Genomic DNA, 15,745 nt, shown 5'->3' with positions numbered 1-15,745 from the left:
GCCATTTGCCAGCAATTTAAAGCCATTTGCTTGTTTACACGACGCCGAACAGAAGTGGCAACAACAGATTTCTCTGCCATTGACGTCATGCGGTCCCAAATCCATCATACGCCACGTGGCCCAAGGTCGAGCTCTGCTCGCATATTTAAATTTCAAATAGCTTCCCCTTCTCCGCACTCGCATGGCTACTTTTTCACTTGTGCATAATCTTTAATTTAAACAAATGCCGAAAGCCAAAATAAAGCCCCTCGAGGATCTGCAGTCGGGCCAAAAAACCTAAAAACTGGACGTGTCGTGCGAGCCAAATAAGCCGCATAAAATAGAAACAAAACAAGGAAGAACGCTATAGTCGAGTACCTCGACTATCAGATACCCGTTACTCAGCTAAAGGGACGAAAGGTAAATGGAGATATGCAAGCAGCAAAGCGAGATTTAAATGCGCCACCTACCGGCGGAAGACAGATTTAAGCATTGTAGGCGTTAGGGTAGGCGTGGATTTTTTTTTGGATCAATCGATAGGTATTGACGAGACCAATACATTTCAGTTAAAATTTTTTATCTAGCATAAAAATTTTGAGCGCCACAGGCTTGGGCGGTTTGTGGGCGGTAGAGTGGGCGTGGCATATTCGCATAACAAACCTGCGCTGCGTACAAAGCTACGGAATCTAAATCTGAAATCCCAATACTCTATCTTTGATAGTTTCCGAGATATCCGCGTTCATATTTACGGTTTTTTGAAGTTTGTGGGCGGTTTGTGGGCGTCCAAGTGGGCGTGGCAAACTTTTTTTTGGGTCAATCGATAGGTATTGCTAAGAACAATTCATTTCAGTTTAAATTTTTACTCTAGCATCAAAACTGTAGAACCCACAGTTTTGGGCGGTTTGTGGGCGTTAGAGTGGGCGTGGCACTCTACTGAAACAAACTTGCGCTGCGTAAGAAGCTCAGGAATCTGCTCGCCAAATCTCAATAGCCTAGCTCGCATAGTTTCCAAGATCTCAGCGTTCATCCGGACAGACAGACGGACAGACGGACAGACGGACAGACGGACAGACGGACAGACGGACAGACGGACATGGCTAGATCGACTCGGCTAGTGATCCTGATCAAGAATATATATACTTTATGGGGTCGGAAACGCTTCCTTCTGCCTGTTACATACTTTCCGACGAATCTAGTATACCCTTTTACTCTACGAGTAACGGGTATAAATATCGCATATACTATAATATAGCGTAAAACGTTGTGGATATGGTCAACGGTCAGGATTTTAGAAGCAGAACGGAAACTGTCGTCGGAATGGTTGGGGATGTGCAGGAACCAACCCTATAGCAGATTTTATAAAAGCAACCCGGCTTATCAGACCTTTAGTATATTAAAGCTGTGTATCTTGGCATAGTAAAGAGTTACTTGAAATGTGTGAGAATTTTTTATGGGAACCTCTTAAAAAATGTATGAAATGGTGGGTATAGGTATTAAAAATGAAGTATTTTCCAACTTGTCATTACTGTTTAAGTTTTTGATATAAAACATTATAATCTACTTTAAGATCAAGTTCGTTAAAGTATTTTCGAATAAATATTAATAGAATCGTACCAATATGTTCAGCTAATTTTGCTTTTTCGATTTTGGTATATTACTTAGAGCATTTTAAAGTCGATCTTGACTTTAAGTTACTTGCTTATTTGTTTTGCACAGACTTCCTCGTGCAGTATTTTCGCAAATTCCATCAAAGCCGCAGCGGCTTTGGACCTAGCTGTTGGCCACAGCGCCCAGCGTCTCTTGGCCAACGTTGCTGTGCTGTTGCAGTGGCACGAAAGGAATTGGCCGGGAAATGGGGGGCAGGGGGTCCTACGACACATAAAATGCGTCCTGTGAAATTTGTGGCTCGCGTTGAATTTCGGTATCGCCCTGAACTGGAAGTTTAAGGTGGTGACAAAAATAACTTAAAGTTTGATAATGAGATAAGGCTCGTTTACTTAAATGAAACGTATGTGGCAAAATAGGGATTAAAATAAAACTGCTCTTAGTTTCTTAGAGTAATTAGTCAAGTAGCCAGTAAAGGAAATAATAAATAATGTATATTATTTGAAAACAAGATGGGACTTAAAAAAATAAAAATATTAATAAATTTCTAGTTTTTGCTTTCCATATTTTAAATTAAATTATAATACATGTTGTACCTTAATGAAAATATAGAAATTAAGTTATAGCCACCATTTAACGGAGGTAAAGAATACAATAATACAACCCAGTGTTTAATACAGCCTATAAAATTATAAAAAAAAGTTTGTAAAGCCCTTCAATAATTCGTACAATGTCTTTTATATTCGTAATTTCTATAAGTTGAGGTTATTAGATCTTGACCTGGCCAACACGTTTGCCACCATATCTTTTCTTAGGGCTCTTGGGTTCGGCTTTGGGTTTTGGGCTGCCTTTTCTCTGGTAGCTGTTTGTTTTGTTAGAAATTTATTTATCAACGCTTTTTGTATTTCCGCTGCGGCTAGCTGGCTGGGCCGTTTGGCTTTTTGTTTATTTTCATACACTTCCTCATTTTTAATTTATGACAATGGCCCCGGCTTTTGTGAGGGCCACGCCCCCTTAGACCGCCCAGCCGCCCTGCAGTGTTATTGTAACTGATGCTCTTATAAATGGCCTCTGCCCGTCAGACAGAATTTTCGTTTGTCGCTTTTATCGCAGAAACCGGAAAGTGGCGGATGGGAAAGGCGTGGGGTATGGGTGGAAAATTCAGGAGCGCAGAGAGAGGCGGGGGGGGGGGGGGCTTTTCCAGGGGCACACGTACACTTTGTATATCCGTTGGCCCCCTATTGTCCTTGACAGTTTCATTATGACAGCTGGCGGGAGTCGCTTTCCACACCCATTTTTCGTTGATTTTGGTTTTTGTTTAGTTCCGCATTTGTGCTATTAAAGTGTCATCTTGTTGTTGCTGCTGCTGCTGCTGCTTTCTCGCTTGGCTTCCACTAAAACAATGGCCAAGTGTTGGCGCTATTATTATTATTATTATCAAACGCGCTTCCTCTTCCGCCGCACAAAACGCAAAGATAATGGCCGAAAGACAAGCGACGAGATAAAACGCTGCCATTCATGCTCTTGACTGATTTTTAGTTAATTTCATTGGCTTTGTGTTCGCAAAGTGGGGTTGATGAGGGGGGATTATTGCGCAATCAACCCCTGGTCATTTTCCACTAATTATGGCAATCCTTTCAAGGGACTTAAGACTCCCCCTGCTGCGTCTTCAATTGGGTATAAAATTTAGTGCTCTAAACGCATTCTTATACATCTTTATGATTTGAATTTCATGGAAAAATTTAATGAATTATACAAATTTGTGGAGAATTGTCAAGTGGAATTTAGCATAATAAAGGTTTAATAAATTGAATACAGAAAATAAATTATTGCTTTAAGGAACGACAAATTAAAACGTATTTATAAAAGGAATTTTAATAAATCTGATTTATTATAGCCCATTAAAAATCAGCAAAATTCAAATTAGAATTTTTCCAGAATCATAATAGCTAAGATCTATTTAATACGTCCTTGAGGAGGATTTTCTTTTCAGCAAAAAAAATCAGGATATGCACATTTATTTAATTGAAATAAATTTACGCCCCCGGACGGACATTTCGATGGCGTATGGCGAATATTACGAGCAGTCAGACATTTGCGCATTTCGGGCTGGGAATTGGATTGGGATTCGTAGTATTAAAAGCAGGCAAGCCTCTCGGGATTTATGGCTGCAGCTCGCAGCTCTCTTTCGTCCTTTTCAGATACCAGATTCCAGATTCCAGATCCTTTGGCTCAGTGGCCGGGCGCACATAAATATGCAATTATTTTGCATTTTCCGCTCTTGCGCTCGATTTTTATTTTCATTTTTATTTATTTACAGATGGCGTTTGCTGCGGCGTTGCGGTCTCACGCACATTTCGCCATGTTTATGGCACTCGCGACTTTCGGGCGGCGACAGCAAATTGACTTTTACACAAAGATGCGGGTGCACACATATCTCTTTATGCGACATATTTATTTGTTGATTCATATATTTATTCTTATTTATATGCATAATTTGCATTTGACATATTTTTACGGAGCCTTTTTGGATGGCCAAGAGAAATCAAAATACTTTATTCGGCATGGAAATGTTTTAATATTGGCTGGCTTTATAATAACCAGAAAATCTCTTCGCATCTGGTTTATTTTGAGCCATTTAAAGTTCGTTTATGCTTCATGCATTGAAAAAATGAATAAAATTACGAAAAATTAAATTCAGAAAATAATTGTTTTCTTTAATTTACACTTTTTTGTTATTTAATGTTATATTAAATTGTTAGTCAAAAGACTTTTAAGTTCATATTCCAATGACATTTTTACTTTTTATTATTATTTATTACGCTATCTAATAGTGTCACATTTTTTTGTGTTCATCATGACTAACAGCCTTTTGTCATCACAGCCCAAAAATAATTGTCAATTAGTTGTCGTTTTCAAAATGGAAAACTAACTAAAAGAAAATTCATTGTGATATCTGATTCAAGATTGCCAAGCTTACAGATTATCTTGCAATTTAATCTGAATTTTTCAAAAAAATAGTTCGATATCTAAGCCTTTTCTATTTTCTCATTTCACAGTCGAAATGGGAAATCCTCAATGCGCACACATATGTTTGTTATTTTGACAAATATGCTCGACTTTCCTTTTTTAATGTCCAAACCGATTTCATGGGATCTTTATGCACTCGGCCTTGTGGAGTGGGCATGTGAGTGAGTGTTTTAACAAATTGAAATGCATTGTGAGTGCTGTCGAGGGTTTTCCCATAGTGTAATTTGTGTGCAGCTTTGGTTATTACTTATTGTTGTGTTTGGTTTTTTTTGCCGGCACAGCCTTTTGTGGCATCGATAAGCCTTTGGCATATCGCATTTTATTTGCCAGCCAGGCGGCAAAGCTGCAAGAAAAATGTTTGTTCATTTAAGATAAATTTATTGTAGTTGTCGATGCAAATTGCAACATTTATTGAATTGTTGCTGCCATGGCTTTCGTGCTGTGTTGCTATTATTATGATTGCCAATGCCAGCGCTCGTAAATAGTTGTGCAAATAAATTGTGAGCGCAAATAAATCGAGGCGAGCGGGCAAAAGCCGAGCGTTTATGACACTTTTGGGCTGGGGCGGGGCTTACCGTTAATCACGTTCATAAATTTCGAACAGCTCTTTATTCTGCACTCGGAAAATGGTTTTTGACATAGGTTGGAAAGAAAAGGTATATATCCTTAAGATTAAGTCTAAACTTTAGACTACCTAAACATGAAATAATATGTTTGTAGAACTCGAATATATTATAATAAATATATTTTATACGTTTTTTTGATTCATAAAAGTTAAAGTATAAGCTCTTTATGTCAGTAATATTAAATTTTACCAATAAGTCTTATTTTATTTTCATATTATTATTTGAATATATTGTAATTAATGTATTTCATAATTTTGGTTTTAGTTATTTGAAATAGTTATGAAATGCAACCTATTTCTGTAATCTTTCTTTGGCAGTTAATCAAATAATTTATGTTATATAAAATACCTTAGTCCTTCTGAATTTGTTTCATTTAAATCTTCTCATAAGAGTCTGGTAAATACAACATTTTCTCCAAGTGGACTTACCATTCAATGTGGCCAGCAGCAGGGCACCAAGCAGGCGCAGCAGGCTCATCTTCAAATCCTTTCCAATTTACTTGTAATCCAGCGCCGAGCTGCTAGTTTAATGCCGCTCCCGATGCTGCGAAATGAGCCTGGGATTGAGTCCTAAACGGAAACGCGTTTACATTGCCGCGATAAGAAGCGGAAGTGCTCGGCTCAAGGAGGCGCTGGCAGGAAGTCGGGTGGCAGGAGCACCAGAAGGAGTCTTAGGATCCCAGGATCTCAGGAAGGACTGTGCCCGATGGCTGCCAGTTTGACTGCCTCTAAATGCGGCGCGTCACCCGCAGAGCTTTCCCTGTTGATTTTCGCCCCCCACTTGGTTTTTCCTTTGTCTTCGCGGGGAAAACTCGTTTCATTTCTGAGCAACGCTCAGTGGCTGATGATATTTATGGCTGCGCTAGTTGCTCTTCGTAGCTGGCTGCTTTTTATTGGGCAAATTAACGCCGCTGCACTTCGGTTGCTGAAAATGCAGCGCTTTCAAGGAGTTTACATATTAAACCCGCTTTTGGCTCATGCATCATATCGTGACTGAGAGTCTTTGGCTGGCTTACATGCATGAAATCCACGTTAAAGATTTATCGTTCCTGGGCTCCACGTTTCTGCTGTGAGTGCTCTTGTTGTTGTCTTTATGGCTTTGTGGCTACACGGAAAAAAATATTGATATAAATTCGATTTCAAGAAGGAATATAGAAAGAAATGGTATTGTAATATGGTTAAGATTTTGATAATGTCCCTTAAATGGTGTAGAAAAAAAATAATATCTTTTATTCAACTACTGTATAAAATTTATACAGAATTCTTATTTGTTCTCTACCCTAAAAAAATCTGTTCCTGCCATATCAATTTCCAAATTATAATCTACAATTATTTTGATCTCTGTACACTGTTGCGTTCTAGGAATTTGGCGTCTGTCTCGTCGCACGACTTTCAGACGTTGGCTTTGGCCTGTTTTAGCATTGGCTTACAGGCGAGACGAGACATGCAGAGCAGGTTGGCCTGGTATGTGGCGGAGGCGAAAACTGCCATCCCGGCTCCCACCTACCAGCTTACATTTACCAGTTCCCAGATCCCAGTTGCCGAGATACCCGTGACCCATGTGGCGTATACGTCATGCGGATTGTCTTTGCGACATGCGAGCGGCCACAAAAGTGAGCGAATGCATGTGAAAGGGTGAATCTGGGTGTTGTTTTATTCTGTTTTGGGCTATGATTTTATATGCCTTAAAGGGACCAGAGAAAGTCTTTGAAAATAGGCGACACATATGGGATCAAAAAATACCGTCAACTTGATATTTTAAATAGATTTTGAAATCAAAAGGAATTTTATTTGTTTTATAAATAACACTTTCCTTTTTAAATGGCTATTACCCTCTTGACAGTAAATACTGCTGGGTTATCAGACTTTCGTAAGACCTTAAGTAAACCCAGATGGTATATTATCCCTTGGTTCTCCGCAAGTTTTCCAGCACATCCATCTTGTGCCTCCAGCACACTGGAATGCCAACAATTCAAAACTCAATCTGTAATACACTGCCGGCTACTTGGGCACATTCGCTTCTCGCCCTGCCATTTTGGCCGCCTTGAGTCCCACGCCAAATGTCTGACAAATCGACAGTTGTGAGCTGCAGGTCCTGCCAAGGGGCCTTTGGACCCGGATCTTCTGTTCCCCATGCGGCCCAAATCAAATTGGCCGCCAAACGATGCCTGGCGTCAAAAGTCATCCATCAAGGACATGGAACAGGTCACCGGAGGATGCGAAAGGGGCGCATCCAACTTTGCATGAAATTGGCTGTGTTTAGGCCAACGGCAATGGCAACAAAGCGAACTTGGAACGAGTCTAGTGCACAGAAAGATATATCTGGCAATGCTACAATAATAGCAAATAAATTTTAAAAATACTTTAAATTGAACAGAAATAAACTAAAAAGATAAGTTTGATTCTTAAATGAAGTCCTAGCGTTATTTTATAATTTTCAGTTGGCAACTAAATAAAAATTTAAAGGATGACTATTCATTTTTTACAAATATCTTTGGGAAATATACGGAAAATATTGAAGTATTTTTCTTCAGTGCCATGAATCATTTTCTTGGAGTGAGTGGAGTTTGCCTAGCATTCGGAGAATGGGTCTCTCCACTTGAGACTTAATAAACTGAGCCCGCCGGGCACCACTGTCCCCCAAAAAAAACGCAAAAATACGAGTATATGTAAATAAATAAACGCTTAACTCTTTTCAAAGCCAAGTTCGTAGAGCCAGAAAAAGTGTATGTGTGTTAGTATACGGGAAACGTTGTTGGCCCAAAAACAGCGACGAGTTTTGTGCATTATTTTGCCTAAATCCCCGGCGGCATTATCATCAATTCATCATCACAGGGGGCGCGGTAAGGGGCTGGGAAATGTGGCAGTTTAGCTGCCTGCGATGCCTGCTCTGTTTATTTAATTTCGACAACAAAAAAGTGCGCCAGCCAACAAAGAACAAGACGAAGTGAATGAGTTGGTCCGAGTCTCCTGCATATGTGTATGTATGCTCCTGCCAAATGTGCTGGTGTGTGTACGTGTTAGCCATTGCGGCTGTGGCAGCGTCACCAACATAACCATAGCCACAACTAACGCCAAGGGCTTGGATGGGACTGGGTGTGAGTATTACACTCTCAGAAAATAAGTGTTTAAGATTCATAAATAAAATTAAACATTTTATATAAATAAATTAAACTTTAATATCACTAGAGATTAGAAATCATTTATAAAGGCGTCTAATAGTAAGCAACAAAAAAGCAATGTGGTATTTCGGTAAAAATATTTGGGACTTCCGCGCTTGAAATATAATGCTGCATAGTTTTATACACTTTTAGAAGCAATTTGAAGTAAAAGAGGGATATTTGTGACACCTTCACATTTAAAACTGTAATTTGTCGGCCAAAAAAAAAATGTAATAACCAATTTTTAAATCTATTGTTATATATATAAATGTATTTATTTTCTATCAAAGCATTCGAAGTAAGGTAATCCGTCGTTAATCCTTCACAAATAAATACTAAATTAAATAAACTTAGTCACCTAGTTTTTTCAAGTGCTTCTAAGTGTGTGTGCTTTTTTACATTCTGCTGTTGCTGTTGCTGTGGCTTTCTATGCCCAAACAACAGGCGAGCTAACAGCAGCACATGAGTCAAATAAATTACCCCAACATTGTTGTTGGCAAATTTTTGATGGTTTAATTTTGTGGAAAATAAGTTAAGCCGCTGCTGTGGCGGCCATATAACACACACATACAGATACACACGCACACTTGCGCGCCAGTAATACTCAAACGCACACATGAGCAAATACAAAGCATGCGAAAACCCACTCCGCAAAAATTGTTGCCTACTTTGCTGCGCCGCGTATACGCAATAAAATAAACGCGTCGCAGTTACATTTCCGGCCTGCTCAAACCCAAAACCAACGGAGAAAAATAAAATGGTATGGAATGGTGGCTCAACTCGGCTTCTCGGCACATTTTATGCCGCATTGCCATTTTTATTTATTTATTTTTATTTGCCTTTGGCTGCCGCTGCCGCTGCTGTGCGCCCTTTATTCGTTCATTTATAAATTATTATTGCAAAACACTCTGCCCCACCTCGGCTTAGACTTCCTAAGCATTTCACCACTTGAATTTTGAGGCATTGTGTGTGTGCATTTCACTTGAAAACGCGGACATTGTTTGCCCTAAAAATGTATGAGTTAATGAGTTTTAGGGCTGGCGAAATAAATTAGCCCAATGCTTGGAAATCTGTTCAAAGCCAAGGCAACGGGGCTCAAGTGAAGCTAAAGTGAGTGGAAACCATCCATCCACATTTCATCCATTTGCTTGTGTCTTTTCATTTTCAGGATAAAATTGGACCTGTCGTTTTTTCTTTCTTGTTTTTTATTTTAATGTTCCTGCCATGCATGGGAACTGCTTGTATTTTTGCTGCTTTTTTGGCGAACTTGTGCGACGGCTGTTTTGAATTGAGCCACATCATCATCATCCACTTTGTCATCGTCATCGCCATCATCACCATCGCCATCATCATCATCTGAGCCTGATGGCTGACATTGTCAAAAGGGTTTAAGTGGCTATACTTGAACCAGGAGAATCAGCAGCAGTAACGGCAAAAGCAGCAGTTGAAAGTCCTCACCCCTAATACTAGACAAATATGAAAGCATCAATGGGAGTGGGGCAAATGGGGGACTCTGAATTCTGAATGGTTGGGGAAGAGTGGGCAGAGCATGACAAGGAACTTCCACACGTTGCCAGGACTCCAGTTTAAAGCAAGTCCTACGGCGGTGCAAAGCGGAACGAACCATAAAATGAAAATTTAATGCGATATTGATTTCGTTATTCCATAAATAATATAGAAAATTGTGCTTTGTTGTGAACGAAGCTCAGTGTTTAAGTTCGAGTAAAAAAGTGAATACAATGGTGGCATACAGCTTAAATTTTGGGAACGTGGGAATGTAATTCTTTAAATTGTATAAAACGGAAAAAATAGATGAGGAACCCAATATAGTTTTTAAAACCCTTCAGATTATTTATTTTTATAGCTAACTTCTTTGTTGAAATTATAGATCAAGAATTTATTTTATTCTTATTTAAGAAATATTTCAATATAAATGTTTTTATCTATTTTACTACTTTTTGTTTTGATTAACTAATAAAAGATGAAATATTTGCAAAAATAACTTAGGCAGTTGAGTGGCTCATCCCATTATCCTTTGAAATCTCCCCCAATCATGTCGTTCAATACCCATCGTGCTGCTGATTAAGTCGCCTTTGAGTGGTTTACTTGTCCTCTTGTATAAAAACCGACAATTACACACCGCCCGTCGAGTCACTTCAATCACGCCCTTCCGTCCCAAAAAATCGCCTACAATAAACATTTAATTACCGTCCATTGTGCCGTGTTCCGAACGGTAATTTGTCAAAGGGTCTAATTAAAAACTTGTAAACGCCTCGAAAAATCCGAGAGACTTGTCAGGCATCGACACTTTGGAAAAAAGAGGCTGTCGCATTTAAAAGGTGGTAATGTTCTGTTGAGAGCTGATTGGAGCATTTTGAAAACACGCAATTCACCTTCGTTATTGTCATGTTAATTAATTTGCCGACACTCAAGAAGACAAGTGAACACGGTTGCCAAAAAAAGTAAAAAAATTAAATATAATGGGTCGACCAAAAGTGTCAGAAGCATTCGGAAAAACCAAACTCGAGTGGCAAGGGTTAAGTTACCCCACCTTTTACACTTGTTTGGACTTTCTGATGGGCATCGATTTCGATTTCCCTTTTATATTGCAATAACACAGGGAATAAATATTGTTGAAGGAAAATTAAAATGCTATAAGAAAGAAACCAAACCTGAGATCCTTAAAGAAAATTTAATTTACCCAAGGAATTAAAATAAATTTTACTTTATTGATTTTAAATAAAATCCGATCCACAAACAATACCTTTAAACTTTGTTTTTAATGAACCCAACGTTTTACACATAAAATGCGGAATTCAGCCATTTAAAACACAGAAAACTATGAATTTTCTTAGAGCTGCACAAAAGTGTATCTTAAAAACAAAAAAACCCATACAACCCATTTGTAGGTAGGATATCATAGGAATACCGATGTGTTTAAGAAGTCCTTCGTAAGGACATAGCTTATGTTTTTCGTTATGAATAAAAGCATCTTAAAGTGGAAGGAACTAAAGACGTTTTTTTTCAGTGTACACAACAACAACGGAGTGGCCGGCACAGCTCAATGGCTTTGGCATGGTTCATTGCAGACGGTAAACCGGTAGCCGGCAAACGATAAAATGGGGAAGGGCCGAAACACTCACACAGACCGGGCACTCACGTCTCTATATAGCTACCCTCGTTTCTTTTTTGCCTCCTTTTTATGTAGTTCGCGTAATATTTCGTCTTTTTGGGCTACAGCTTTGATGGCCGCGTTGCGTATACGCCGCGTGTGTTTCGCGCGTTGAAAACCCCTGCACGCACAGCAGGCTTTTCGAGACTGAAGCACCGATGCTGCGAACCTGCGGCTCAGGATTCCGATTGCGATTCCACTGGCAGCGAGCAGAGCAGAGCAGCCGGAGCAGCGCTGCGGCAGAAGGACGAAGGAGAGCGGACCATCGCTGATGTCATGAGCAGGTCCTTTCAGCCAGATTCCCTTGGCTTTCGCCGCCGCCGAAGAAGAATCTGTGGGCCCAGTCAGTCAAGCGGCCGTATAGTAAGACCAACATATTGTCGCAGGGCAGCATTCTGATGCTGCTGATGCTGACGAAATCAAGGACGAAGTTAAGCACTTCGTGACAGAATCAAGAGTCTCAGCCAACTTCGTGTGGCAGGAAGAGCGCTTCTCCGCTTTTCCGCTCTTTTGTAGCTTTGTAGCCGGCATTCTCTTCGATGGTTTTCTCGTTTCTGGGTCAGTTAGGCGAGACAGGTTACAAGGCAGCCAAGTGCTAGGATTACCTATATTTTAAAATATTTTTTATTTAAAAATATGTAGAAATTATCAAAACAATCATGTTATTTTAGATGGCATTTTCAGAAATATTTTCTTAACTTGTTTAAACTTTTTTACCTATTTAACATTTTTAGCGGCTTATCTTTGCAGTCTGTTAAGTTTTAGGTCTGTTATGTGGCTGCGGCAAAACTCTCCAAAATGTTAGCACAGCCAGCACGGTCCCAACATATTCTGCACATTCCATTTAAGATAAACTGTTATAATAACATGAGGTAAAACTGAAAAGATTGGTCATTTTGCTTTTATTTTTTGTTGTGTTAATCAATCTATCGATGTTGAAATGCAATCTAGCTCAGGACCTTTTAAAAGCTCGCATTTCCATACGGTTCTATTGTTGAAACTAGTTTATGCTCTAAAGATTATAGTGAATACAGAATGGATAGGATAGTTATACTCGTACAAGTGTTTTGTAAAATTCATTTTAATATGATAGGCAATTTGATGAACACGCACCTTTCCTTCCAATTGGATCAGTGCGTCAACCTTAATCCTAAAACAAAGGGCCATATTCCCAGATAGTTATAATTACTATGTAGTAGGAGTACAAATATACAATATAAGCCTCTTGAAATGATATTAGGTCCTGAAAGGGGTTTTGACTTCACCTTACCTACAGTTTAGTTTAAATGCATCTTTTTACATACGTAGTTTAATCCAATAGAAGCTCCTTAAGCGGGATAATGTAAAGGTAGTTGAGATGAAAGAAATCAATTAAAAATGCCTAGTCGGCTTCAGTCTATTCTACGGGCTCTTTAACTGGCAAAGACTATGCCTTACAGCTCTATGGCCTAAAACCTATAGAGGATGAAATCGTTTGTATGCATAAAAGGACAACAGGATCTGTGACTTGAAGCACACTCACTCAAATTCACTGGCACTCCCACTCTAAGCCGACACTCAGTGGACCAAAGCCAAAGCAATTACGGCCTCAGACAATGGGCATGGAAATCGGGGCTTTTAACATTTTTTGATGGCCCGCAATAAAAGAAGTCCCCTGCCCGATCCCTATCCCTTTCCCTTCCTTTCACTTGCAACTAGGAAAACTAACCCAGATGTATCCAACGGCAAACGAAAAAGAAAAGCGATGGGGGAAAAGGGAGCGAACTTCACGTAGCCAAGAAAGTCGCGTCAAGTACGTTTGGATATTTAATGCCATTTGGGGTCGTAAAAATTTTGAGTGTATCTTCTGGTGCTGAGGATTTCCAAATAGAAAATGCAAAGCACAGAGGACAAATTCGGGCGGGCGCAATTATCTTGGTCTTGGACTTGGTTCAGCCATTAGATGACCCAACTATTTTTGCGCATATATTTTACGCATATTTTATATGCCTCCGCTTTTTGTTTCTCCCTTTTGGCCATTTTATGGCCTCAAAGTCAAACGGAAACAGCCCTTCGGGTAATTCTCATGTCGTTCAAGATGTACTCACAAATAAAGATACAAAATAACTCAGAGGCGAAACATATACTTATAAAGATAAAACGAGCCTTAAAAAGAGGTTGACTTGGCAAATGGGAAACGATTGAGTGCGGTAGCAGATATTCGAAGTTATATATGTGAGATGACCCGTTGAGGGTATAAATATCTTGGGAAGCTATATACAATACATAAGTTATATAAAATATATATAATTTTTTCAAATATTTATAAAGCTGTAAAAGTATGCAGTGAAAATTAGATGTTTCAATACTTTATGCTGCATACTTTTAGACACCTTTCCGTAATTTCCGCAAAAGCACTTGGTATAAGTAATAGAACCAAAACGCCCCATACTATTTCGTAAGCACAGAAAACGACTGAATACTTAAAGTTCCTGATCGGTTAGCTGGTTTTGGTATGTACTCGCACTTAAATACGCATTAGTAACTTTCTCGAGGAAACAAAACCTCTTATGGGAAAACAACAAGGCGGCTGAGGCAACAGGAACAAAAACACGAACAATGTCGTCAACAATTTGGAAATTGAGCTTGAAGCGAAGGGCGGAAAGTTTTTGCATTTCATGTGTTTTTGTCATTGGAACCCGCTAATTTCCGTGGATAATAGTTTCATCTTCGTGACAGCTCGCCATCTCTCTTCCTTTCTCCTCCTTTTATCTATATCCATCCCTCTCTAATGCCTGACATGTTGAATTTGTCGTCCTCAGTTGGGTTCGTTTTTCAACTTTCTTTTCGCATTTCTCTTGTTGCGTGTTATTGGCGATGTGCGTGTGTGTGAGTCTGGGAAATGTTTGTTTTTCCCTTTTTCCAAAATGGGTGTATGTGCTGTGCGTTGTGTGAGTGTGTGTGTGTGGCGGCTTTAACTTGTCGCAAAAGTTTGCAATTTAAAAAAGTAAATTGAAATGGAATCTTTGTCTTTGGGTTAGTCCCCGGCTTGTTGGCCTGGCTTTTGCTCTCGATGCCAAGTGCATTCGGCACTGGCGAACTGGCGAGAAATGAGCCGCATCTCGTTGGTGCACCCAGAAAAAAATGTGGCAAATGCTTTAAGAACCTGCTTTTTGGCTTACTAATTAAAATTAATTTGTACCCTTAAAATTACCAGAATAATTTAATTATTTTCAATAAAATACTAAAACAATTTTTAGATTCAAAATACAGACATACAGACAGTGATTTCAATATTATAGTGATGAATGATTAAGCAAAATAGGGATATTAATCTTAAGTATATACAAGGGTGGTCAAAAGTATTTTCACAAAAAAAAAGTTAAATATACTCATAATTTGAACTTACATCTTGTTAACTTTGGTATCAATGGAAAGGTAATTTAAATGCCGTTTGAATGATACTATACATTTCTTAACCCATTCAGTACTTATTGAAAAGGACGAATTTGTGTGAAAATGTCCTTTTTGAACTTTTTTCCTCGACTTGAAAACTTAAATTTTTTGATGCAAAAAGTTTCTTCAAACAAAAATAATAGTAACTGCAAAAAGAATTTTTCAAAAATCATTTTGCTTATATTTTATATGATTTTTTAAAGGTGACAATGTCAGAAAAAATTTGTATGAAAAAGAGAAAAATATGGCTAAAATGCATGTTTCTAAGCATTTTCAAAAAATCTTAAAAAATATAAGCAAAATGATTTTTGAAAAATTCTTTTTGCAGTTACTATTATTTTTGATAAATGATTTTTGAAAAATTCTTTTTGCAGTTACTATTATTTTTGTTTGAAGAAACTTTTTGCATCAAAAAATTTAAGTTTTCAAGTCGAGGAAAAAAGTTCAAAAAGGACATTTTCACACAAATTCGTCCTTTTCAATAAGTACTGAATGGGTTAAGAAATGTATTGTATCATTCAAACGGCATTTAAATTACCTTTCCATTGATGCCAAAGTTAACAAGATGTAAGTTCAAATTATGAGTATATTTAACTTTTTTTTTGTGAAAATACTTTTGACCACCCTTGTATGTGCATAATATCAATAGTGGTGTCTATGGGTTTTCTAAATTGAAGAACCGTTTGATACATATCTTAAAAATACAAAATTTGATAAAACCCGAAACGTTAGTATTGA

General features: G+C 38.5%; 1 protein-coding gene across 3 annotated transcripts in view; it reads right to left on the bottom strand.

Moving 5' to 3' along the window:
• Positions 1-11,717, bottom strand: part of LOC119552935 — a 43,863-nt gene extending 32,146 nt beyond the window's left edge. Inside the window, exons 1-2 of one of the 3 annotated variants that reach the window (XM_037862889.1) lie at positions 11,561-11,717; positions 5,669-6,344 (exon numbers count right to left, since the gene is read on the bottom strand). In XM_037862889.1, coding sequence (XP_037718817.1) covers positions 5,669-5,717 — 49 coding nt within the window. In that variant the 5' untranslated portion in view covers positions 5,718-6,344; positions 11,561-11,717. Of the gene's footprint in view, positions 1-5,668; positions 6,345-11,543 lie in introns of all 3 variants that reach the window. The other 2 variants (XM_037862899.1, XM_037862909.1) reach the window with 2 other exon arrangements.
• Positions 11,718-15,745: the final 4,028 nt, after the last annotated feature.

This window comes from Drosophila subpulchrella, chromosome 3R (genome assembly GCF_014743375.2).
Source record: "Drosophila subpulchrella strain 33 F10 #4 breed RU33 chromosome 3R, RU_Dsub_v1.1 Primary Assembly, whole genome shotgun sequence".
Classification (NCBI taxonomy): Eukaryota; Metazoa; Arthropoda; class Insecta; order Diptera; family Drosophilidae; genus Drosophila; species Drosophila subpulchrella.
The sequence above is the reverse complement of the archived record's forward strand: the minus strand, read 5'-3'. Positions and strand labels throughout refer to the sequence as shown.